Source organism: Theropithecus gelada, chromosome 10 (assembly GCF_003255815.1).
Source record: "Theropithecus gelada isolate Dixy chromosome 10, Tgel_1.0, whole genome shotgun sequence".
In the NCBI taxonomy this organism is placed as follows: Eukaryota; Metazoa; Chordata; class Mammalia; order Primates; family Cercopithecidae; genus Theropithecus; species Theropithecus gelada.
This window is the reverse complement of record NC_037678.1, coordinates 91,215,956-91,243,418: the sequence shown is the minus strand read 5'-3', so window position 1 is coordinate 91,243,418 and position 27,463 is coordinate 91,215,956. Positions and strand designations below refer to the sequence as shown.

The 27,463-nt window shown below is 43.5% G+C and overlaps 2 protein-coding genes across 2 annotated transcripts in view; one reads left to right on the top strand and one right to left on the bottom strand.

The window, feature by feature from the left end:
- The window catches only part of RIN2 (Ras and Rab interactor 2), a 252,710-nt gene that overhangs the window by 175,041 nt on the left and 50,206 nt on the right, over positions 1-27,463 (bottom strand). The window lies entirely within an intron of this gene.
- LOC112632976 (60S ribosomal protein L23a-like) lies at positions 19,319-19,831 on the top strand. The gene is given in 2 exon segments (XM_025399243.1): positions 19,319-19,733; positions 19,736-19,831. Coding segments are annotated over 2 exon segments (471 nt in total). The 5' UTR covers positions 19,319-19,325; the 3' UTR covers positions 19,799-19,831.

The following is a 27,463-nucleotide window of genomic DNA, read 5'->3' as shown; positions in this document are numbered from 1 at the left end:
TACACTCAGTACTCATATATAGATACCTTCTGTTCTCTTCCTTGTGCATGTAAGACCGTAAAACCAAGTACTTGAGAGCAAACTATTCTTGGCATTCTTGCTATTTTAAGAGCTCAACACGTTGTAAACAGTAACTCAGAAAAGCTGAACACCATGGGACATTTGTACTTAACTGGCTTTTAAAAAATATAGGTTTTACGTGGACACAGGAAGGGGAAAAACACACACTGGGGCCTGCTGGGGAGTCGGGGGTGAGTGGAGGAAACATAAAGGATGAGTCAATAGGTTCAGCAAACCACCAAGGCACACGTATACCTTTGTAACAAACCTGCACGTTCTGCACGTGCCTCCGAGAACTTAAAGTAAAAAAATACACACATATACACACACACACATATATATGTTTACTATATATATAGGTTTACTCTATATAGGTTTACTCTCTATATAGGTTTTACTATATATAGGTCTATAGTAAACCTATCTATATCTATATCTAGGTTTTATTATGATTTTGTTTTGGCAAGGCCAGCATATCAGGAGATGACTACTATTGAAAAGACAGTTTGTTACTCACAGATTCCAAGAGGAGGGCTTGCCACACTGTCGGGGGCCACACAGGGAAACACCAGGGTCTGTTAGAGGCAGAAGGTGAGGGGGAAACTGTGGGCGGGAGCTTTCGCTGTGGTTTCCGTGGGGAGCAACATGTAGGGCAGGGTAATCCGGCTTAGGACTAGGTGGTTTGAGTAATTTCGTTAGGCTCTGGAGTATAGGGGCTGCTGTGGTTTGAATGTTTGTGCCTCCTTCAAAATTCATGTTAAAACTTAATCCTCAGTGCAACAGTGTTAAGAAGTGGGGCACTTAGGAGGGGAGGAGGCCATGAGGGACCCGCCCTCATGAATAGATTAGGGTCTCACCAAAGGGCTTGAGGGGGTGAGTTGGCCCCTTCTGTCCCTCCTGCTGCATGAGGACAGAGCATTCGTCCCCTCCAGAAGATGCAGCAACACCTTCAAGCAGAGAGCAGCCCTCACCAGACACCAAACCTGCTGGTGCCTTCTTCTTGGACTTCCCAGACTCCAGAACTGTGAGAATAAATGCCTATTGTTTCTAAGTTACCCAGTCTGAGGCGTTTTGTTATAGCAGACACCGAACCTGCTGGTGCCTTCTTCTTGCACTTCCCAGACTCCAGAACTGTGAAAATAAATGCCTATTGTTTCTAAGTTATCCAGTCTGAGGCATTTTGTTATAGCAGCACTGAGGGACTAAGGAAGGGGCTGTCCCTGGTTGTCTGCTACCTGGTCCCGGGGTGATCAGGGTTGGTGGGTCATGGCCTGGAGTGTGGGAGTTCATGAAAGAGGTGGCTGGGGCATGGGCTCCGGAGTGGTTGGTTTGCCTTTGGAAGGCGTGCTTGAGGGTGAGTCTTTTTTACTATTTCCAAAAATTAGCCCTGGGAGGGACAGTGGGGAGCAAGAGGGAGGCAGTCTAGGGAGGTGGGGAGAGCCATCACGTTGCCACACAGGTCTTGTCTCTGTAAAGGAGAGTGGGGAGGAAGGAAGGTTGGGGACAGCATCCTAGATCACCATGCTGGCTGAGAAAGGCTGGCGAGGCCATCTGGGAGTCACGGAGCCAGCGATGGCTGTTAGAGGCCACCCGTGTCTCTTGGGAGTGTGCTTGCCTTAGTATCCCTACTGGGTTCAGCCACGGGCTTAGAAATTCAGTGATAGGTTAGAGAGCACAGTAGGTGGTGCTCTCAGCTAGTCACATCCCCTTTAGTTGCAAATCTGCAGATACATTCTCACTATCACAAAGTGTAAGGATGACATGCATCAAAACAGGTGAAGCCCTCGGAACATTGCTGGGTACATGGTGAACACTGTGTAAGGTCTGCTATTATTGTTATTATTATTATTCATTGCTAGAAACATTATCTGCATGGTAGAACCAATACATGCATTTGTTTTTGTTTGAGTTTTGCTTTGTAGCTGTCTCCTACAGGAAGGAGAATCCATGTATTTTATTTTATTTTATTTTATTTTTTTGAGACGGAGTCTCGCTGTGTCTCCCAGGCTGGAGTGCAGTGGCGTGATCTCGGCTCACTGCAAGCTCCGCCTCCCGGGTTCACGCCATTCTCCCGCCTCAGCCTCCCAAGTAGCTGAGACTACAGGCGCCCGCCACCACGCCCGGCTAGTTTTTTGTATTTTTAGTAGAGACGGGGTTTCACCATGTTAGCCAGGATAGTCTCGATCTCCTGACCTCGTGATCCACCCGCCTCGGCCTCCCAAAGTGCTGGGATTACAGGCTTGAGCCACCGCGCCCGGCCAAATCCATGTATTTTAAAAGTCTACGTCTAGGGTGATATGAACTATTACTACTTAACTTTATATATGTATTTATTGAATCCACTATAACAAACTTATCGAATATATAGCTCTTATATTTCTTTATCCTCCCTGGAACACTTATTGTATATTCAAGCTCATTGTACATGCTCAATAAATGTTTGCTGAATAAATAATGGGTTCAAGCATATCAGGGAAATTATACTGATATAATCTCAAGTACTTGATGGGCTTAACTTTATCGTTGAAATAAGTTCATAAAACAATCTCAGTCTACTCTTCCTATTCAGTTATACCTATTTATTTTCCCAATACTTTAAAATAAAAAGTTTCACACAGCAAAATTAAAAGAATTTTTCAGTGAACACTCATATACACACCACCAAGATTCTACCATTGACATTTTACGATACTTGTTTTATCCATATTTTTCCATCTCTACCTCCCTCTACGCACACCCCAATCCATCTTATTTTAGGTGCATTTGAAAGAAAAACTTGGATGTCTGTACTTCCCCCTAAATACTTCTGACGTACATATCACTAACTAGAATTCAATTTTTTTTCAGGTTAAAAAATGTTAATGTAAAAATTTATGTGAAGTTTTTAAATGAACGAAACTACTCCCAAGCACCAAGCACCAGACATCTCCTTGCTGAGAGCAGTTGGCAGCTGCACATTTCTAAAGTGAACTGGGTGCCCTGGGAGGGGGCAGCATCTACCTGGAGTGTGGCATGCTGGGGTATCTGTGTACTTCTCCAAGAGGCTGATGGTCACGGGTTGGGGTCTCCCGGAAGCAGACTTGGAGACAGAGTTTAGGGTACAGGAGGCTTATTAAGGAGCGCCCATGGGATCACTGCCTGTGGAATGGTAAGGAAGCAGGAGTGGACACAGGGACATGGAGATAAGGTTCAGGATTCAGGATGAGCCAACCTCATAGGGGTGTCCCGAGGTGGGCTGAGATGGCTATGCCATTGTACCCCCACCAGCATCAGTCACTGGATGTGGGTGTCCCCGGGAATGGCATAACCCTTGCCTAGGCAGCCCCCTTCAGCCAAGGTACCCCTGCAGGGGCTGCCGGGCAGCTATTGACTCCCCAAGGTCAGCACTGTCAGCAGCCGGGCAACAAGTCCCTCCTTAAGGGGGATCTGGTGGCGCATCACAGTGTCTACTACACTAATGATACTGCATTCATTTTAGCGACACATCATGTGGCAGTTGTTCATGCTTTATTCCACAGCAACAGGAAATTCCTGCCCAACCTTACTGAGAGTCCTGGAGACTGAATGACTGGCCTTGAGTAAGCTGTGATAAACATTTGCTGGTACGTGATGCACTGTGGGACGTGACATTGGAAAGGGCTGAGGCTTACGGCTGACGGTCATATTATTAAGGTATCCCTCATGTGGCAGGAAGATGCTACACCTGAGGGAGCAGGGGGTCTTCACCAAACTGCACAATAATGAAGCATGAAGGAGAGGCCAAGAAAGGATTCCAAGGTAATGCCATGTAAGTAAAAGATGATTCGAGGCCTGGCATAAAAGTTAATGAAAAGCTAGCTTGAATTTAGATAACTTGGTAAAAGAAAATGTGAAGCTAGTTAGAGAAACCAGCAGTCTCATGACCTCACACAGTCATCAGGACTGGCCTTGGCTAAAAAACAAATGGTTTCATAAAAATGATATTTTAAAATGCAAATTTCATCCTATTCTCCCTTCCTTTAGAAAATATGTCTTCCTGAGGTGGACACCTGTCATTTGAGTATCCCCTAAATCTTTTGATCACAATCCCTATTTTGATAGTGTCTTTCAGGATAATTTCTGTCTTTCCAACATAGGATGCAAAAATAAGACAACAGAAACCTCATTTTCTGGCCTCCTTGCTGCTGGGATGTGGCCATATGATTTAGACTCTACCAAGCAGATGGGCTCCTGCACGGCTTTGTTGGGAACTGAGTGATGCAGGGAATGACACAGAGTCGGGGCATCGTTTTGTGGTCAGGGACCATGGCAGAGCGGGAGCAGCTCTGAGCAGCAGCCCCTAGGGGGTCTCCTGATTCAGCAGCTTCCTGATCCCTTCTGCAGTGGCCAACCCCTTGGTCGGCCGATTCTGGTGGGCCATTCTGGGAGTCCCTTGGGAAGCTCAGCCTAAACCCCACTGCTGGATCCATCCCATGATTCTGGGAACTTTGTTCATCAGTGCCCCTCCCCGCCTAAACCAGCTAGAGGGGATTCTCTCATATGCATCTAAAAACCCTGACCAATACATTTCCTATTGCCACAATAGTGGATTTTGAACTTTTAAAGCTGGCGCACTTTCATCAAACACAATAGTCTATAGAAGCCCAGTATACAACGTAGATGATATACGAAATTGTTCTTCCCACCCTCCTCACTCTAGACCTCTCTGGAGCTCCTGTGAACTCACCCCTGGGAGAAAGCATGGCTATTACAGAGGGTCCTTCATATACTGGATTCAATCCACATTTTTTTCTTTTTTTGTCTTAATCTCCTATCATGCCCCCAAACAAAGTCCTACAGATTAATAAATTAATCCCATTTGCAAGCACACCATACAACTCTGGGTTTCCATAACTGCTCATCTTCTCTTCTGTCTTCCTGGGATGTCTGTCATGAGTAGATCTGCCAGGAAAAATGCTCATGTACTCTTCAAGAACCTGATCAATCAGAACCTCCATGAACCTCTCACCCAAAACGTCCCATTACATAGGTGGCAATTTCAGTATCCTCTTAACATTCATGAGCCTACTATTTCCAGAGGTAGCTCTATTCTCTGCTGAGGATCCCAGCTAATCTGCATGTTTGCTGAGGCACAAATTTGAATCATTAGTATATTAAGGGTGGTGAAATGCCCTGGCTTTTCCTTTCCTTCCACCCACCCTATCAACCAGGGCTTCACATGAGCCAAACCAAGCCAAGCAGGAAGCCGGTTAGCAAAGGGAGCCCGAGACGATGTAGCCGGTTGGACCATCCCAATCATCATACAGAGCAGAACCAGCAAAAATGGACCTAGGATGGTGGAGGAAATGATCAGCTCTGCAGAACTTCCTACGAGTCAGCAAGATCACAAGGAATGGAACCCTCTGTTAGAATGCGACCAAGAGACGGCATATTTTATCATGTTCCACTCATAAGAAACATACTTTTTCTTTTCTTTTGGAGAGTGCTAAGCTGTCTCTGTTAAGTCAAGGACAAATAAATCTATGCATCTACATAATGGTTTTCATGTTAGAAGATAATGGAGACGAATGGAGAAAAGAATAAAAGTGCTTCTGTGCTGACAGGAAGCCACAGCCACTATCAACGCAGGAAGTGAGTGATTCATTCCTGCTGCAGAAATCAGGCAGAAAGACAGGTGGCAGGGTCAGCTGTCCACACACATTCTCATAGTGTCTCTGTGATAAAAACTGCGTGCGACACACAGTTGACCTAACTTGTGGGCAGATTCAGCCCTCAGAAGGATCAGAAAGCTGTGGGTGGAGCTGCTATTTTCAACTTATTTCTGATTCACCGGGAGGAACTGATTGGGGAAGTGGAAGTGAGAGGCATTGTAAGAGAAAATTCTTATGTAATCCTTACGTTCACAAAAGCTAGGAGTGGGAAACTTAGTGGGGCTGATGAATTTTGTGGTTTATAAACAGAGATTTCACAAAGTTTAAAGGTGAGTTGGAGTCTATAAACAGTGCCCTCTTTCCCATCAAATAGAATGGGAAGTTCTTGAAAATGGGGTTCTGACGTCACAAATAAGTCAGTAGCTAAGAGGGAAAGGTATCACAAGCAGGCGTGTCTGCACCTTTGCAATGAACAGCTGAACAGCACAGGAATATGGGTAAGGGCTTTGGAGGCCTAAGTGTACCCCAAACAGTGTGCTGGATCTATATGAATAATGCCTAGAAGCCTACATCCCAGGAGAGGGGTATTTTACAAATAAAACAAAGCTAAATAAAACCATAAAATACCTTTTTAAAAGTACTTTTGGAACACAATGTGGTTGACTAGCAGCAAAAAAAAAAAAAAAAAAAAAAGCAAATCTACTAAAGTCCTTGACTATGGGAGCAATTAATTTACATCAGCTGAACACCTAAAGGCTGTAAGACAGGAAGAGGAGACCAGCATTAAAAAGCAAGACTGGATCCTGAGGTCAATTAGGCGGTCGTAAGAGTGTACCTGGATCTTCTACAGGCATTTTCTTTTCCAATCTGCAGGACTCCTGTGCCACGCTATGGTTAATAATTAAATGCATGTGAGATTATTTGTGATCACCTTCAAGCATTCAGGAGAATTGAAGAGGGCTGGATAAAGTCGGTAGATAATGTTGGTCCTTGGCTTCAAAAACAGAGAAGGCAGCAGACTCCTCCAGCTATAAAGCTGTGGGTTCAAGAGCCATTTTAGAGATGATTACTGTTGGGATTCTTTGCAAGATGGTGTATCTTAGCCAAAACGTGGTCATCTCCAGGGTCCAGTTTGGGTTTCCCAAGACAAGCTATGTCAGTTTAGCCATACTCCTTATGTACTTGGCAGGGCTATTAGATTAGAAAATTAGAAAAAGGCAGGGTGTGGTGGCTCACGCCTGCAGTCCCGGCACTTTGGGAGGCCAAGGCGAGCAGATCACCTGAGGTCAGGAGTTGGAGACCAGCTGGCCAACATGGCGAGACCCCATCTCTACTAAAAATACAAAAATTAGCTAAGTGTGGTAGCGCACGCCTGTACTCCCAGCTACTTGGGAGGCTGAGGCAGGAGAATCGCTCGAACCTGGGAGGTGGAGGTTGCAATGAGCTGAGATTGCACCACTGTACTCCAGCCTGGGCAATAAGAGCGAAACTGTCTCAAAAAAAACCCCAAAAACAAATGAGCAGAAAAACCAACAACAAAAACAAAAATAACATTAGAAAAAACTGTTGTGTGGATCTGAATTTCAAAAAGGAAGCTGACAAATAATGACACCTTTTTAGCAAGAAAAAAAATTGCATAGAAGAGGATGACGAGAAAATAGTTAAATGCCTGCACACAGGAGCCACAGTTGATGGATTGCTACCAAGCGGGAGTAGGCCCCAAGATTCCCTCCGTGCCTGTCCTGCACAGGATGTTTGCTAAGAAGTTAAACCGGGATAAGGATTAAACAGAGGTTAAGCTGATAGATGACTTAAAGTAGAGAGAATGACAAACCTTATAAATCAGTGTTTCCTAAACACCAGTCATTCATGTACTGCCTTCACAATGCCTGCTGCCAAGTATCACACAGGATTGTGAATTTTCCTTAAATTGACTCTCTTTTCAACTTAAATCTATAGCAGAAGAAGCTAATGCATATGATGTGCCAATTACATCCTTGCTATGGCTCCATGACTATGAAAACAGGGAAGGGCCATCCCAGGGAATCACTAAGGGCGTGACTTTGAGCAGTTACTTAGTTATCCGTGCCTTAGTTTCCTCATCTGTAAAATGGGTATTGAATGAAACAGCTCATGAAAAAGCACTTCTTAGCACAATGTTCATAATATAATAAATGATTAATAAATGCTAGCTATTCTCATAATTATTATTAGATTAGAAATTATAAGAAATTTTTTAAAAATCCTGGCTTACTAAGGTCAAGATAAAATGTATTCATGCAAACAGTCACTCACCTCCTTTTACAGAGTACACTGTTTAGAAATTATAGCAAACTAAATAAATGCATGCAAAGCACTTTGCAAGTTAAATTATTGTTAAAAATATTAACCATAATAAAGCATATATTAGCATGAGCAACAAAGAGCGACCATAAATCATACTTTGATACTATAAACTAAATTCATAAGAATTAAGCAATGAAATAAAATTATTACAGAATGCTAATCTGAGTTCCAGCTAAAAATCTTCAGGGCTGTACCTACAATGATTGTTGTAACATGCTTTGGAAAGATGGGACCAGATGAAATAATTAGGATACAAAATACAACTCAACTGGCTGAGACAACAGGCTCACAAATGAGATGTAGCAGAAATAAATGCAAAATCCTGTGAGTGGGGTTACAGACAACATCACCTGAGGGTGCACTGAGGCAAGGTGCAGCCTACTAGAAACACAGGTGAGAGGGTCTTTGGTTTGAAGCTCAGTGATAGAGTTGTCCAAATCCCTGACGAGCATTTGGGCTTATCCAAGGCGGTATCCATATTTGTGGAAGTCCTATTCTGTGTGTCCTCAACCTTCAGTGAGAATGAAGGGCTTGAGTGATCACCCATGGTGGGGTTTTGCAACACTGGATTGAGGCAAGGAAAGAACCCAGGAAGTGAGAGAACAGGAACCTGGCCACAAGAGGCCTAGATGAAGCACCTAGAAAAGTTTAGGGTGAGAGAGGACTGGGAAGGGGAGAGGAGCGGGGCAGGAGAACTGTCTTCTGAAAGGGAGGCTCCATCTGCCTGGATCAAGCTAAGGAAGACCTGTCTAATGACCAGAGCTGCCCACACGTGGCAAGGACTGTTCTGGAGGCAGAGGGCCTCTGACCGCTGGGTGACCCTAGGACATCAACCAGGTAGTGGGGCTGCCAAGAAAGGTTTAGTCCTAGATCAGATTTCCTAGAGGCAGAGTCTGAGGTGGAGATTCAGATGCATAAGGCATATTGGGAGGGTCTTGTATGGAAGTGAGGAAGGCAGGTAGGAAAGGAGAAAGAGCAGAGTGAGCCAGTGGTTGCAGGGAAAGTCTAGCCTGGTCTCATCCCCAGGGAGCTCAAGAGCATGACTCACACCCCACAGTTATCCCACTGGCAGCGAGGCGGGGCGTGCTGCCTGTTATGCTTTGGTGCCAGTCAGTGTGTCTGAGTGTGTCCTCCTGGGTAAGGAGGTTCTCATGGCCTCGAGCAGGCCTTAGAGAAGAGAGCCACTGAGAGCCGTCACATTCAACTCCCACCATGGCCGGAGGAGGACATCTGGGTGGATCAGCATCCAAACAGTGACATAAGAGGGTGGCTTTCGAATGATCCTCTCCAACTGGAAATGATCATCGGCAGGACCTAACCGAGTTTCTGTAACTAATGCCTTCAGTTCATTTTTCAAAAAGTCTTCTAGACCATTTTCCTTCTCCTTGGCTCCTGTTGTGTTCCTGCCAGCCAGAACTCACGAAAACCTCTCTTTCTGGGATTCTAAGAAGTTTCCTGCAATGGTTACACAGTCCATGTCACACACGGAGGATCCAGGTCTCAGGGGGCCTTAGATTCATTGTATTCTGGAAGCCCCCTTTAGGAGACAGAAAACGAAAGTACTAATGCAAACTGCCCACAGGACTGGGAGGGATCTGGGCAAAAGAAGGGCCATATACACAGAATAGTGTACTATTATTTAAAAACAAATATACCTAACACCCTAAATAATAATAATGATGATGAAATCACAATTTGATGTACTAGGTACATGTATTTTAAATAATCTTAAAATAAACCCCTAAGTTCAAAAAAGATGTTCCATTTAAAATTATCTCATGTTCACTCAAGGGCACAGGTGCGTCTTGCTGATAAGCGGTGGTAGCAAACTGTGCGGGAAGCTTCCGTCTCTGCCGTAGGCTTATTCTTACAGGAAGGAAAGGAAAAGGCCATTGAGAGGGAGCCTAGGTGAGGTCCAGCATGCAAATAACTTTCATACAATTAACTCAGCACATGCGCATACTAGCCCCTGGGTGGGCATAGAAGCAGGCAGAGTAGGTGTTACCACCATTTATTCACTTTTGCTCAGAGAATGCCAAACAGCCACAAAAGAGTTAGATGAGAACTTCATTCGGTCTTCAGATTCCAGGGCATGAACACTTCCACTACCTTCTGCTTCCTCACCACATTCACTGCCAGTCAGCTTTGACATTAAGGTGAAAAACTTCAACAAGCAGCAATGTCTCCTTGCTATGGCTCTATGACTATTAAACCAGGGCTGGGCCATCCCAGGGAATCACTAAGCAGTTACTTTGAGCAGTTACTTAGTTACTCCGTGCTTTAGTTTCCTCATCTGTAAAATGCGCATTGAATAAAAATAGTCCATGAAAAAGCACTTCTTAGCACAATGTGTGTAATATAACAAATGATTAATAAATGCTAGCTATTCTAATGATTATTAGCATTAGAAATTATTAGAAATATATTTTTTTAAATCCCGGTTTACTATGTTGCTAGGCCAAATAAAATGTATTCATGCAAATAGTCACCTCTTTTTGCAGAGGGCATTGTTTAGAAATTATAGCATACTAAATAAATGCATCCAAAGCACTTTACAAGTTAAATTATTGTTAAAATATTAATCATAATAATGCATATATTAGCATAAGCAACAAAGAGTTATCATAAATAATTAAAACTCCACTATGTTCATCCAAATAGATGTATTTGGTGCTTTAACATCTGAATTTGTAATTGTGTGTGCGTGTGTGTGTGTGTGTGTGTATTTTGCTTTCAGTGTAAATCAGTAAGAACCTATCCTGCCTAGAAGAATAGGTATCATTAGCAGAGGTCTTACCAGTGCTCTAAGTAATTCTAATACCAGATGGAATGAAGACATTTGGAGGAGATCAGGGAAAGATGGGCAAGGGAGCATTTAAGATGAAATCAGGATACCTGCTTAGAATCTACTCGTGGCTTTTGGAGTTCCTTACTTCCTGAGTCTCTTCATACAGATAACGGGCTCTTCCATCTATTCTATCGATTCAGCCTCTGAAAATTCTTGCCATTCTTTGGATTCATCTATACTAACTTCATTTATAAGCTCCGAGAAAACACAGGAGGCCCAACCAAAAGAAAGAGTACTGCCACTCTCATTGTTCAGATGTAGGCAGTTCTCACCCCACTGTCTCGGTCTTGAAGAGCTGGTCAACCTGTCCCAGGCCAGTCTTGCACCATTTCTAGTCTGCAGATCTCCCAGGAAGCTCAGACCTATGAGCCACCTAGAAACAAATACATTTGAGTCCATTTTAAAGGCTGGAACACAGATCAGAATGGACTTCATGGGTCTGAAGATTCCGGAGACAAAAATATCTTCCAAAAAGTGGGAGGAGAATGAGCCACGTTTAACCCTGGTTTCACCTTTTCAGTTCTACCTTTTGTAGTGTAAGCAGTGAAGATGGGTAAAACTTGGCCCACAGTTCACCCAGCCATTCTTCTATTTAACAAACATGACTGAACATCTACAACGTCCCAGGCAGTCAATGTGAGATAACAGACATATGAAAATGCAGCCCTTTGCACCCAGACACTACCAACAAGATCATTGCTAAAACAGATCTGTGACCAGTGCAATAGGAACAGAAAACGGAAAGTGTAAGTTCTTCTGAGGGAGGCCCAAAGAGTGTTGCAGAAAAAACAGCCTCTGAGTTGAGCCTGAAAGGATGAGTAGGCAGAGGAAGGGATTCCAGGCAGAGAGACAGAGAGAGAGAGAGAGCGAGAGAGACAGAGAGAGAGAGCACCGTGAGGAATGGTCCCCAGAAGTGAGAAAGGAGCAAGTGCTTTGGAGAAGCTACACATCCAATACTGCCCACTCTTGCTGGAGCCTCAAGTATCCTGTGGAAGGGGAAGTGGGGCTCGACAGGGGCGATGAGATCATCCTTAGGCCATAGAGACAAACTGAGGTTTGATCCTATGGGGAATGACGAGGCCCCACTGAATACTTCTGAGTAGAAGAGTGACATTGTGGATGGCCAAGCAGGTAGGGGAATGATCGTACACATGTGAGATGAATGGAAAACGGTGGGGCACATATGGGCAATATATTTACGGGATACAGGATTTGAGTTTCCCTTAGGAAACGTGAGTGGGTGGTGGTACAATTCACCAAAGTAAGACATCTAGAAAGATAGGAGGTATGGTGGGAGAAAAATAAAATAGTTGAACTTTGGACCAGCTAAATTTGAGGAGCCTGTAGGCCTCCCAAGTGGAAATGACCAAAGGATAGTTGGATAGATGAGTATGGAGCCGAGACATACAGTCAGGGGTGGAGAAACAGAGTTAGAGCAGGCAGGACCACCAGTGGATGAAACTCTCGGTGGAAAGCCAGACAACCCACCTAGACCAGCAGCATCAGCCTCACCTGCAGCAATGTTCAGCAGCCAATTCACATCAGCTCACACCGGCCCACAAGAGCCCATTACCAAATATGCAGCAATTTTGCAGGCTGGTTGTGAAACCCTTGGTAGCTTGGTGGGAGTATTTATACCACATGGAAGTCAGCAAATGCTATAAATTAGGTCTGCTTGCTCCACAGCCCATCCTAGAGCTGGCTACCAGCCTATGGTGCACTTGAGAAGGAATTATAAATGCCAATTATCAGCCCCCAGCCCAGATCTATTGCATCAGAAACCCTGAGGGAGTTTTCACCAGCTCTCCAGGGGACTCAGATGGGAAAGTGAGAGAATGCCAGCAACCACAGGAAGTACATGGTCCACACTGGCCCAGGAAGACCAGCCTGGCCTAGAACCCGCTGGAAATGCACCTGAGGCTGGGCTGGCTCAGGGAGACCCCTGGCTTGCTTTTGGGGGACTCTAGACCACAGGACCCAGAAACAGACTGTTGACAATTGGCCAACATCTCTCCAAGTCTGTGATAGAAGTAACATACCCAGACCCCTCGCCCACACTTCTCGAATTTCCTAAAGTAAATTATCATTTTTTGTCTGCGTTTTGAGGGGGTTTAAGGGGAAAAGTGACAATTTAAGAGTCTGTAGTGCATTACATTACTTTTTGGTGATAAATTACAATGTTAAAATCTCACTCACTGAGAAAGGCTACGATGGAGTCCCTTAAAACTGGCATCTGTTCATTTGCCATTTAAAATGACCTTATTTAGAATCAGGCTTTGTTTTCTGGTTTCACCTTTCAAATAACAATCATAACATTGGCCACTTGATCTTACTAGTCTTTATGACTGTCACAAAACAAGGTTAATAGCAATGGGATTAGCAATAAAAACCAATGTTGATGTAAAAATGGCAACAAATTGCCTAGAATATTAGAGACACATTTTGAGTTGTCTGTTTGAGCCTTTTAAATTTAATGAGAACCATATAATGTCATTGTTTTATTTTAATACTTATTTGATTACAGTAATTTGATACTCATCAGACCAGAAATCTTGAGTTTTTATTTGCATTTGCATTTATGTGACTTTGAGAAAGTTATTAAATCTCTTTGATTACCTATAAAAATTGAAAGTTTGGATTAGATGTCATTTCTGATCACTTATCACTCACAGCTATATGCTTTTGCTTTTTAAATAAAAGTATATTTTCAGCTGGGTGTGGTGGTTCGTGCCTGTAATCCCAGCACTTTGGGAGACTGAGGCAGGAGGATTGTTTGAGCTCAGGGGTTTCAGACCAGTGCAGGCAACATAGTGAGACACATTTCTACAAAAATAAAAGAATTAGCTAGGCATGGTGGCATGAACCTGTGGTCCCAGCTACCCAGGAGGGTGAGGTGGGAGGATGGCATGAGCTTGGGAGGTTGAGGTTACAGTGAGTTGTGACTGTGCCATTGCACTCCAGCCTCAGTAAGACCTTGTCTGGTACATATACAATTTCAATCGTTAAATATTCTGTAAATATTAAAACAACACAAAAGTGTATGAATAAAAGGGAAAGTCCCCTCTTGTTATGAACTGAATGTTTGTGAACACCTGTGTTAAAGCCCTAATCTCCACTGTGAAGTTATTTGGAGGTGGAACCTTTGGGAGGTATTTAGGTTTAGATGAGGTCATGAGGGTGGGGTGCTTGTGATGGGATTAGTGCCCTCAAAGAAGAGACACCAGAGAGCTTGCTGGTTCTTTTTCTCTCTGCTGTGTGAGAAGATGACTATCTGCAAGCCAGGAAACGGACCCTCATCAGAGCCTGACCATGCTGACACCTGGTCCTTGGACTTCTCAGCCTTCAGAACTACAAGACATACATTTCTGTTGTTTAAACGGCGCAGCCTATGCTATTTTGTTATGGCAGCCTTCTAATCCTTCCCCACCTAGAAATAAATTTCATCAACCATTAAAGATCTGTCCTTCCAGACCCTATATGTATGCCCATGTGCACATGCACACACACATTTTTATATGAAGGGATCATACTGCACATACTGTCCTGAGATGTGTATTTTACATGTGATAATATAACATGGACATCTTTTCATGTTAACACAAATATATCCAGCTCATCCCTTTCACACCTGTGAAATGCATACAATAATACATTTAATCAACTGATGAACTTTTCAGTTACTTTTAATTTTTGCTGTTTTTGATATTTTAAACAATGTTGCAACCTTTTTTTCAAATATCTTTTAATCCATGCCCAGTTACTTTCTTTTTCTTTTTCTTTTTTTTTTTTTTTTGAGATGGAGTCTCACTCTGTTGCCCAGGCTGGAGTGTTGTGGAGCCATCTCGGCTTACTGCAACCTCCACCTTCCGGGTTCAAGAGATTCTCCTGCCTCAGCCTCCTTAGTAGCTGGGATTACAGGCATGCACCACTATGCCAGGCTAATTTTTGTATTTTTAGTAGAGACAGGGTTTCACCAGTTGGTCAGGCTGGTCTCGAACTCCTGACCTCCTGATCCGCCCACCTTGGCTTCCCAAAGTGCTGGGCATGCCCAGCTATTTTCTTAAATTAAGTTCTATAAAATGAGTTACTAGGGCGAGGCGTATGCAGTTTTAAGAACTTGTGATGCGAGGATGCCCATGAATTCACACTCTTGCCAACCATGAGCATTAACAATTGTTTACTTTTTTGCTCATCTGAAAAGTACAATATAATACAGTTGTGCATTGCCCAATGACATTTCAGTTAATGATGGACTTACATACAATGGTGGTCCCATAAGATTATAATGGAGCTGTACTATACAGGTGTACTATTTAAAAAAAAATCTTTTATACCATATTTTTACTGTACACTTCTATGTTAGATATGCTTAGTACTTATTCTTATGTTACAATTGCCTAATGGTATTCGGTACAGTAACATGCTGCAGAGGTTCATAGCTTAGAAGCAATAGACTATACCATACAGCCTACCTGTGTAGTGGCTCTACCATTTTTGTGTAAGTGCACTCTACAGTATTTGCACAATGGCAAAACTGCCAAATGATTCACTTCTCAGAGTGTATCCCCATCATTAAGGGATGCATGACTATACTTCACTGTTACGTAATTCATATTTTTTGATTCTGAATGATGAATGATGAATGAACAAACATATTTAATGTTTTTTGGAGAGGCGATATTCAATAGTGATGGAGTGCTCAGGCTCTAGAGCTGAACTGAGAGCTGTTGAATCTTGGCTTTGTCCCATTGTCAGTGGTGAACCCTAGACAAGTTATTGAACCTCAGTGGGCATCAGTGTCTTTCTTTTTGATTCACTGATTTTATTTAAAAAAATTCTTGTGACTTTTTCAGTTTTTAGTTTCATCAAAATTATACAAAAAATCAAATAGATCCATAAAGATTATTCACATAAAAAGCATTTCTCCCCACTTCCCTCTCCTTAGAGTAACCACTTTCAATCTTTTTAGCTAATTGTGTTGGTGCTATAATCTCAATGTTTGTGCCCCCCACCCCCAAATTTATACGTTGAAACCGAATCCCCAATACAATAGTATGAAGAGGTAGGGCCTTTAGGAGGTGATTAGGTCTTGAGTGAAGCTCTCATGAATGGGATTACTGCTCTTATAAAAGAGGCCTGAGTGAGCTTGTTTGCCCCGTCTGCCAAGTGAGGACACAGCTAGAAGGCTTCATCTTTGAAGCAAAGGGTGAGCCTTCCCCAGGGACTGAGTCAGCTAGCACCTTGAACTTAGGATTTCCGGGCTCCGGAACTGTGAGCAATACATTTCTATTGTTTATAAATTACTCAGTTTAAGGTATTTTGTTAGAGCAGCTGGAATGGACCAACCCAGTTGGTATTTACTTCCAAGTAATAACACATGTATTGCAACTTCTGGAATTTTCCGTTTTAGACTGTTGATTCCCTATTATGGAAGGCAAGGATTGAACTCTCCTTTACCACCTCTACTCCCATCCCAGCTCTAGCAAATGTGCACACTTCTTGTCTCCACCTTCTCTATACGACTATGTCTCCATTTTCTCTACATGATTATATTACAATCACGCCAATATTGTTATATTGTAATTATGCCAATATTGTACTCATCACTGAAATACACAGTATATTATGATAAATGTTCCTCTCTTGAACAGCTTAATATTGTCTTATTTTTAGTTTTTATTTACTTTTCTCTTATTCATCCTGAAATTTACAAATTTTCTAAATCTTCTTTCAGTAATTCAGATGCATCAGGAATTGTATCAATGTCCTCTTGTCTCAACAGAATATGGCTGGCAATCCTCTTTTATGCAGAGGTTAAGAAATTATACTTCCTATATGTTCAGGAAATATTCGATCGGGCTTTTTGTTTGTGTGACCCAGTTCTGATTGCAAGGCAACCATGTGCAACTTCTACCCGGGTGCACTGTTTTCTGTTTGCATTTCCACCTCAAGCTCTCCATGCTAACAGACACATAAAAAGCCTGAGGCCTAGCAAGGCAAAAATTGTTTCCCAAGGCTACCCAAGGATCAGACCAGAATTTGATCTTCTGACACCTTGTTTGGCCTATTTTTTTTTTTTTTTTTTGAGATGGAGTCTCGCTCTGTCGCCCAGGTTGGAGTGCAGTGACCAGATCTCAGCTCACTTCAAGCTCCGTCTCCCGGGTTTACGACATTCTCCTGCCTTAGCCTCCCGAGTAGCTGGGACTACAGGCACCCGCTACCTCGCCCAGCTAGTTTTTTGTATTTTTTAGTAGAGACGGGGTTTCACCATGTAGGCCAGGATGGTCTCAATCTCCTGACCTCGTGATCCGCCCGTCTCGGCCTCCCAAAGTGCTGGGATTACAGGCTTGAGCCACCGCGCCCGGCCTGTTTGGCCTATTTAACTGGTTAACCATTTGTCCCTGCTCTGAAACTGCTCCAATTCCTTAAACTTGTAGAGCCTATACTCTGAACAGGAAAATCAGAATTCTCATTATCGCAGACGTAGCCGCCAAAGCCCCTTCAGGTTAGGTGATATCAAATGGAGGTAGGGTCACATCTACACCCTTGCAACAGGTGATCACAAACTATTAATCGGCAATGCTAACTGCAAGTGGAAACTTAGGGAGAATAATTGATTATGGTTAAGGCATGACTTTAGGAATTCTTTGTAAGTCTAGCTTATAAAGAAAAATCCCTTGGCTTGAAATTTTCTAAAATTAGACTCAAGGAAGTTAGATAAAAGTATATTTGAGATAAATGAATCTGTTCCAAATTTTTCAAAGCTGCACCAATATAGTAAGTTTCAAGCTATCCACAAATATTATTTCTATGCCACTGGCAAGGGGCTGTGATCAACGTCTGTTTCTTGAAGGCAGAAGTGTGACCCAAAAGCTTCTTAACCAAATAAGACGTTTATGTTTTCCAACATCAAATTTGCCCGTATGTTATCAAGATGAATCCAAGGATTGCTACAAACCATATGAACCCCTAAAGGGAAGCTTTCTTACTTCCCCAAAGGAAGATGCTACAGCAACTTTCATCACTGCCCAAAGACAGTTGTTTGAGCTGATGCTGACCACAGCATTCAAGGTACCTTGCTCCGCAGTGACTAATCAGTTTCCCACAGGACTCTGTGGTATAGTGGGCTCCAGAGGAAGTCAATAGCAATGAATCACAGTGCTCAGGAATGAAAAATACAGCTGTGATTCACATTAACTCAAAGAAAAGGTTGAGAGGAAACAAACCTAAAAATTAAAACCACACACACGCACGCATCAGCAAATACCACATTGAGCATGTCAGTGTAGCTTCTGCTTTTGAAAAGTCCAAAGAAGAAAAAGAAAAGCAACTTTTCAAAACAAAGCCTAATAAATCTATTCATAGCAAGATTGAACTTGTATAATGCAAAATGTAGTTCCATAAAAGGAAATAAATTACTTTCAGTGAACTTGGTTTTTGTTATAAGAAAAAGGGAGCCAATGTATTGTTTTTGGCCTAATTTCAAATATTCCTATGTATACCTTCTTTAATTTTTATTGACTACTATCAAACTTTTAAATTTTAGCTTTTGCTTCAATTACTTTATTTTTGTAAACAGAATTCGTGCCTCATTATAGGCCTTCTCTTAACTAGCATAAATTGCTTTCTCAATAATGAATTATCTAGGAACACAAAATAAGAAAGTGCAAGTTGGATTCATTGTTGTTAGACTCACCAAGCAATTAAAAAATAAATAAAAAAACACAAACCTCAAGGTTATTAGGACTGATCACTTTGAAACCTGCTGGAAATACTGCAGAAAGTCATAGAGCTCAGAGCCAGTTAATAATCCACACAGATACAAATTGGAGTTTCTTTGTTGGTGCTGAAATGGATGACTATTACATGACCAAGTTTATAAAACATAAAATGAAGTTAATATTTGGATAGGATGTGATTTATTCTAGCACCAGAAATGGCCAAGTGGATTTTAAAATCAGTGTAGACGAGGGCTGGGCATGATGGCTCACACCTGTAATCCTGAGACTTTTTGGGAGGCTGAGGTGGGAGGATCACTTGAGGCCAGGAGTTCAAGACCAGATTGAGCAACATATCAAGACCATGTCTCTACCAAAAAAAAAAAAAAAAAAAAAAATTAGCTGGGTATGGCGGGAGGCACCTGTAGTCCCAGCTGCTTGTGAGCCTAAGGTGGGAGGATGCTTGAGCCCAGGAGTTCCAGGCTGCAGTGCGGTATGACCGTGCCACGGCACTCCAGCCTGGGTGAAAGGGCAAAACCCTGTCTCCAAAATACAAAACGTAAAATTACTTTAGACCAGAGATTGAATGACTTTAATCATGTGAGAGGCGGACGCTTTAGGTGGACATCTGGGGTGGGATGTTGTACGACCACACCAGCTGTTGTGAGTGATTGTTGCTGTAATCAGTGATGTTAGAAAATAAACATGTCCCTTTTTCACAAGATGGCGCCGAAAGCGAAGAAGGAAGCTCCTGCCCCTCCTAAAGCCGAAGCCAAAGCGAAGGCTTTAAAGGCCAAGAAGGCAGTGTTGAAAGGTGTCCACAGCCACAAAAAAAAGAAGATCCGCACGTCACCCACCTTCCGGCGGCCCAAGACACTGCGACTCCGGAGGCAGCCCAAATATCCTCGGAAGAGCGCCCCCAGGAGAAACAAGCTTGACCACTATGCTATCATCAAGTTTCCGCTGACTACTGAGTCTGCCATGAAGAAGATAGAAGACAACAACACACTTGTGTTCATTGTGGATGTTAAAGCCAACAAGCACCAGATTAAACAGGCTGTGAAGAAGCTCTATGACATTGATGTGGCCAAGGTCAACACCCTGATTCGGCCTGATGGAGAGAAAAAGGCGTATATGTTCGACTGGCTCCTGATTACGACGCTTTGGATGTTGCCAACAAAATTGGGATCATCTAAACTGAGTCCAGCTGCCTAATTCTAAATATATATATATATATCTTTTCAACATAAAAAAAAAAAAAAAGAAAAGAAACATGTCATCTTGTTTTGGAAGGCAATGCCAATCAGTGACAAGGCAGAGTCAGACTTGTGGAAGCACTGGGGAGGGGGGTAGGAGGAGGGGAAGGAAGGGGCAAGTGTGCACCGTGACCTCCTGTCCACCTACCAAACATGGGTCCAAACACCCCAGGGAGCTGAGCCCCAGGCAAGCGGCCTGGGTTGGACCTTACTTAACATGATTTATTTTTGTCTGATTTTTCCAAGCCTGATAGTCTCGTTGGGCCAAGCTACCCAAAAGCCTAAAACCTTCACTTTATATTTTATTGTGTGACCTCGTAAACACACATTTGCCCTTCATTTGCCAGTAAGAACATAACAAAACAAAGCAACATTAGAAACAGCATTTTAGGCTCAAATGCTTTCTTCTCTGTTTCGTGCATGTGATGCCACTATTTTTCTATTCTGACCTATTCAACATATTTTGCTATTTACCAAGACTGGAAGAGATTATTCATCATTTCAAATGACCCATCTGGAAGGCATTTTATAAACATGTCTGGTTTTCTATAATTTATTTATATTTCCAGATATCAAAATTCCTAAAATACGTTGAAACCACACCCCAGATAATAAAGACTATGTATTATTTTCCAGTTGAATTTTTTCAGTGTTTTTGGTAACAAAATTATGATAAAACAGGTGACACAATTAGTCATGTGGGACATTCAAACCCAGTGCTTTTTATATATTTAATGTAACTGTTTATTTTTTTAAAAATACGTGTTTGTTACAGAACATTTAGAAGATATAAATTTTAAAAGCTACAGGTCTATTTGTTAATCCTTTGGAGTACACCCTTCCAGAATTTTTATGCACCCATCTATCTCTGCTTTTTTTAATCATGTTTTACTTCATTTTGTAATTCCTATTATAACCTGACATGTATTACATATTTATTTGCCCAGTTGTTCTAATCTATTTCTCCCACTCGAATGGAAGCCTCTTAGGGGAAAGTACTCCGCCACTTTTGTTTACTACCAAGCCCCACTAGCCTCACGTAGTATCTGGTACATATTAGGTGTCCATAAAAGAAAGAAAGAAAGAATAGTTGATGCTCACTAAATATTTGAAGAATTGAAAGACGCCTTGAAGTACAAGCCAACTGACCCAAAGTCACAATATGGCAAATGGATGGGAACTTCCTTCTTTTCCACCTCATATTTCTTGATTTCATCTGCTATTGGCCGATTAGCCTGTTAATTTGCTTGAACTCAGTCAATTAGCTGCAGGCATGTGGATGATTCATTATATGAGAACTAGAGAGAAGTAGTGATCTAGGGGCAAGGGGAAGAGTGGTGACCCCCACAAATGGGGCTGAATGTGCGGGAGGCCACTGTGGAGAAGTCTATTGCTGAGCTTACTGGTGCCTGTGTTCTTCCTGCAGGGGTGGTGAATGAATAGCTCCCCTCAATTCCTCCATTCTCAGAATCTGACCTGCACTGTTAGGTGGATACGAAGCAAGTGATTCTTGATCAGCCCCAAAGGGACGGCGCTGAGGAAGCTGAGTACCTTCTGCAGTAACTGAAGAAAGGAAGATCATCATGAGTACTCTCACGTCCAGGTGAAGGACATTTTAACCACCAACTTCCCATTCACAGACAAAAAGTAATCCAGGGAGTATTGTTACCAGACAACGACTATTTTTAACAAAAGATTTAAAGTCTGATCTTGCTCTTCCTTTTGATCCTTTCAGTGAGGATGTCCACACTATGAAACAATTCCCAAGTATACCATTCTGATGGGGGTGGGGGTGGGGGCTGCAGTGTGATGGGAGCTAGAATTGCCTCTTTAACTTTTTATTCAGAAATAATTTTGAACTTACAGGAAATAATTGCAATGATCCAAACTCTTACTACTCAAGAAGGAGAAAAACAACCCAACACAAAATAAGCAAAAGATTTGAACAGATATTTTATCAAAGAAGCTATGCAAATGGCAAATGAGCACATGAAAATATGCTTGACATCATTAGTCTGTAGGGAAAGGCTAAAACCACAATAAGATGCCACAACACATCTATCAGAATGGCTGAAATAGGAAAGAGTGATATTACCAACTGTCAATGAGGACTCGGAGAACTGGAAGCATCATACATAGTTGATGGGAACATAAAATGGTACAGTCTCTTTGGAAAACACTTGGGTAGTTTCTTAAACATAAACTTAACACATCACCCAGAAATTCCACTCATAGGTATTTACTCAGGAGAAGTGAAAATGTGTGTCTGCATAAAGACTTGTATGTGGGTGTTCACAGCAGCATGACTTATAACAATAAAACTAAAAACAGTCTAAATGTAGAACGGATAAACAAAACGTGATAAATCCATGCAGTGAAATACTATTCAGTGTTAAAAAAAAGAACAAGCTATTGATACCTGCTACAACGTGGATGACTTTAATAACATTATGTTAAGTGCGAGTAGTCAGGCACAAAAGACTGCAAATGGTATAGTTCCACCTATGCAAAATTTCTGGAAAGCTGTATACATTTACTAAAACACTATACTGGTACACTTAAAATAGGTAAATTTTATGGTATGCAAATTATACCCAAATAAAGCTTTTATAAAACTGGGAGCATATTCTAAGTATTGTTTGTATGTGCTTTTTTCTACTCAAAACTATAACTCAAAGAGAGTTTCATATTACCACAGGAGATGGCCCTCATTTTTTAGTGGTTATATAATGGTTCGTTGTATGACTGTGCCCACATTTAAGTAATGTAAACAGCCATGAACAAAAAGTTCTCATTTCCCCATTCCGTCCAAAGACCTTGTAGGCATACAGTTTCTGCGTTCAGTTTTAAAAGCTACAAATTCATTCCTTCTTTGCCTCAAAATCTCTTGAGCACCCTGTGGTGGATGCTAATGGTGCCTCCCTTGTCCCCTCCACACCCACTGTTCCCATCCATGCCAAGGGTTTCCCACTGCAGGTACCCGTGAGTCTCTTCCTGAAGTCTCTCTGGTGACAGGAGCATACCTGAATCACTCATGGGTGGCCAGAAGTGCCAGGAAGTTACTGCCTTTTGGAGCAGCCCTCACCAATGAGGGAAGGAAGCCATGGACAAACACCCCAGCTCCCTCACTCTGTGGGTAAAACCACTCAGAGGTGACGTCTCCAGCAACTTACAGAGCTCCCAGCACCAATGAATCCCCATTGCCAATGGCAGCATCTGATCTTTAACACTCGTTCTTTCCCTTCTCTGTCCCATTTCCCTACCCGTCCTCCATCCTTCCTGGAATCTCTCACCAAATAAATTACTGTATCTAAATCCTTGTCCAAAATCAACCACCACCAAGAAGTGACAGTTACCAATTGGCTTATACATCTGGTACTCTCCACTTCATCCTTGTGCATTTGTTTTTTTTATATTAAACAATCTTTATTTGAAAAACAGTACCTTACAATCTTAACACTAGCAAACTTCGACAAGAGCAATTTCAGCATCGATAAACAGTAGCTAAACTAATGAGAGAGCGATCAAAAGTGCTTTAAAGGGAGCAGCACTGGCTGATGTTCTGCCGAGGCTCTGGGCATTCAGAACCTGGCTAAAGGGAGAACAGAATCAAATCGGCAGGTGCTCCGGACCCAAGCCCTCACATTGTGACCCACCTCCCTCCTGGGGGCCCTGGCAGCCCATAGTCCCCTTGGTACATCTTTTTTCATTTCTCTGAGATGGAGTCTCGCTCTGTCACCCAGGCTGGAGTGCAATGGCACAATCTCAGCTCACTGCAACCTCTGCCTCCCAGGTTCAAGTGATTCTCATGCCTCAGCCTCCCGAGTAGCTGGGACTATAGGCGTGCACTACCACACCTGGCTATATATATATATTTTGTATTATTAATAGAGATGGAGTTTTGCCATGTTGGCCAGGCTGGTCTCGAACTCTTGACCTCAAGAAATCCACCTGCCTTGGCCTCCCAAAGTGCTGGGATTACAGGAGTGAGCCACCACACCTGGCCCCTCTTGGCACTTCTGGGCTCCTGTGGGCTGTGGATGGTGGAGCCCTAGGAGCCAAAGGGCCACTCAGGAAAGGCTGCAACTTGGCCTTGCAGTCAGCTGGCTTCTGCCTGTTGTAGTCATTTTCTTTCTGCAGCACCTGGAGTGCTGTCTCAGTTGTTTCAGCGGCCATCTGGCTTTCCTGGGCTGTTCTCTCGTGGAAGAGGATCTCCCTCTGAAAACTGGAAGTGTCTTTCTTCAATTCCTGGGCCAGGTCTTGGGCCATCTTCTTGTAGTGGTTGTGGGTGTGACACGTGGTTCATGTATATGTGCACCTTGTGAAGTCTCTGGTCAAGGTCCAGGCAGTAGGCGTCTCCTCTGTGGGCTCCCATGAGGCCCCATCATGTGTTCTCGGTGGAGATCAGGCAGAACGGGAAGCGTCGGTTGCAGCTTCAGGAGCTCCCTCTCCAGCGGTGCCCTTGCACCCTGCAGAGTCGCCTGCTCGCTGATCAGACTTTGGACTTGTGCTGTGAGTCCTTTATACCTTTGATTTCTTCCCACGATTGCATGTCTGCTTCTCCAGTCTCCCCCTAAGGACATTCGGAGGATGCACCTAAGTCACCATCGTCATTCACACTCTTCAGAGAGACTTGTGGTTGGGACGCTAGGGGACCGCCATATCCTGCTTCCCTGTTCTCCTCTGCCAAGTTCCCATCCTCCGCATGGTCTCTACCACCCTCTAGCAGATGCAGGATGCTGGGCGGGGTGTGGACCAGGAAGGTCAGTCGCTTCACTCCAACGTTCATGACTGTTTCATTCCTGCCTTGGCCTGCTTCAGCCTTTCCTTCTTTGCCTGCAAGCATTGCTTCCGTCTGACAATTTCCTGATTGGGCAGCTCTGCAGGTTGCTGATGGTCACTGCTGTCATTCAGATCATCCACAGTGTTCCCCTGATCTTTTGCCCCAGCTGTGAAGTATATGGACATGCTTTGCATCAGTCACTTACGGAAGTTCAGGAGGCTTCCTGTTTGGTGTTTTTTTCAGAAGCTCACCTAGTTCCTGATGGGAAGACCTGCTTATTTCATTCAGAACCCTAGGCAGAGGGTTTGGAGCAGTCCAGGACTGGCCTGTGGAATGGGTGACACGAGGCCCCCCACTGGCCTAGGGTGCTGGCTACATCGTGGCTCTGGCCTTTCCTTGGACCACACCCTGGATGACATCCCTTTGGGCTGGCTCTGCCCTTCTTTTCACTGCATGTCGTCTCCTGACCATAAAGGCCACCATAGCAGTGCATGCCCAGATCACCCAGGGTATCCCTAGGGTCGCTGGCACTAGTCCCAGGATTCTGTACATCACTAGCCCTGCCCCCCACAGGGGGCCAGCAGCAGCTGAGTAGGCACTGCATAGCGAGCAGCAGGCCCTCCGTGGCTCCAGAAGGCTCTGCTGCTCTGTCTCCACTTGCCAGTGGCCTGTGGACCACAGTTAACCGGAACCCTGCAGAGTGTTTTGTCTCTGACACAAACAAGGGCCCACCAACCAGCGTAGACCATCCATTGGGCTGGGGGGGTGGGGGGAGGCATCTCGTGCTCTGGAAAACTGTCCCTGATTTTGCTGTGCAAATAGAAAGTGACATTACTTATACAGGGCCTTGGGGGAGTGGAAAGAGTTCATGGCAGACCCGAGCTCAAGCTACTCCAGGCCCCACCTGGCCCTACAGCATAGCTAGATGGTCAAAGCAGGGCCATGTCACAGCCCGTGCCTACACACGATCCTCTTCTCAGCTTTCCTTCACCCGACTCGCCTTCCCCTGACTCTCACTGGGCCATGGCGGCTTCTCTGGCCCTGCTGGGGACCGGGCTCAGGGAGGAGAGGGGAGGCCTGTGACTGCCAGGTGTGGCCCGTGAATTTATACAGACAGAAGCAAGCCACTAAGCCTGCAGGCATCTTAACGGTATGCATAAGGCATATGATTTCATTCATAGTTTAATTAGAATGCACCGTAAGACACTAGCATCAAGGTCTGGGTTCATTTGATTGCTTGCTTAGCCAATGCAAGGACACAGTATAAATAACTTATGAGTGTTTGGAAAGACATTTAATCATTTAAGGCTTAGGTTTCTTCCGCAGACCTTTAGACGGCCAAGAACACAAGAGTGATGCCACCCCTAGCATATGTTTTATGACTTATAACTCACAGAAAGCATAAAACAGCAACTCTTTTCCATGCTAAGTTGGAAAAAGTCCTGTAAATTTACGGCTGCAAATTCCAACCAACATAAAAGCCTTTGCCTCTTCTCCTTCCAGCTAAATTGCATCCATGCCAGATGAGACAGCCAAGGTATTGAGAGAAGCACAGAAAAGACATTTTTGCAGAATCCAAAACCTTCTCCTAAAATTTAAGAAAACACACACATCAATATGACTGACAATTTACTCATTCTACTTGCTACTCTTATTTCATTCTGACAAGCTTGGGCAACTGGTGTGTGCTGAATCCAAGTCTAATCATCTGAGGCAGCTGCTGAGGTGTTAACAGGTTGTCACTGTGGAGGAATAAGCTCACCATCTCCAAACACTTCATGATTCTAAGGTGAACAAAGCCATCATACAAGATAAAGTAACAATTCCCAGCTCGGGTCTGAGATAGAGAGATTCCTGGAGCCTTACGGCGTGCAGCTTTTAGTATCATCTCATCTCCCATGAATAACAACTCAGAATATCATTAAGGTTTTGGGATTTTGCCGAAAGTGATAACTAAAGCTAGCAATGGTAAAGACTTAAATTTCACATCATGTTTGCCCAATTTGGCAGAAGATAGAGGAAGCATGGTAGATGGCCTTATTGGTCTTAAGCCAAGGTCAACAGTGGAAACTCCTCCAGCAAAGGCAGAATGCATTTCTCTGCCTCTTGACTTAGGTTTGGCCATGTGACTTGCTTTGGCTAATAGAATAATACAGAAATGTCGATGTGCCATTTCCAAGCACAAGCTTTACAAGGTTTCTTGGGCTTCTACTTATACTCATGCACCTTTGCCGTTGTCACAAGGAGAGCTTTCCTCAGGTAGTCACTGCCCACCAACCCGGACTTAGAGTGTGCTAAGTGTTGCTGGCCTGAACCCAGACATCAGTGGGAAGCCAAGCCTAGCTGAACCTGTGCAGGAAGCAGCATCACCTAGCTGAGCCCAGCCTAGATCAGCCAGATCCCAGCTAACCTCTGTTTGCATGAGCTAAACAGACACTTATTATAAATTTCTTGTCTTTTTTTTTTTTTTGAGACAGGATCTCACTCTGTTGCCCAGGCTGGAGTGCAGTGGTACAATCATGGATCACTGCAGCCTCGAGCTCCTGGACTCAAGCGATCCTCCCACCTTAGCTTCCCTATTAGCCAGGACTACAGGTGCACACCACCATGCCTGCCTAATTTTTGTATCTTTTGTAGAAATGCAGTTTCACCATGTTGCCCAGGCTGATCTCAAACATCTGTGCTCAGACAATCCTCCCACCTCAGCCTCCCAAAGAACTGGGACTACAAGTGTGAGTCACTGCACCCAGCTCAGTTTTCCTACTGAGTTTGGAGATGGTTTGTTGCACATGTAAGAGCTGATGCCAGAGCAAAGGGGAAGT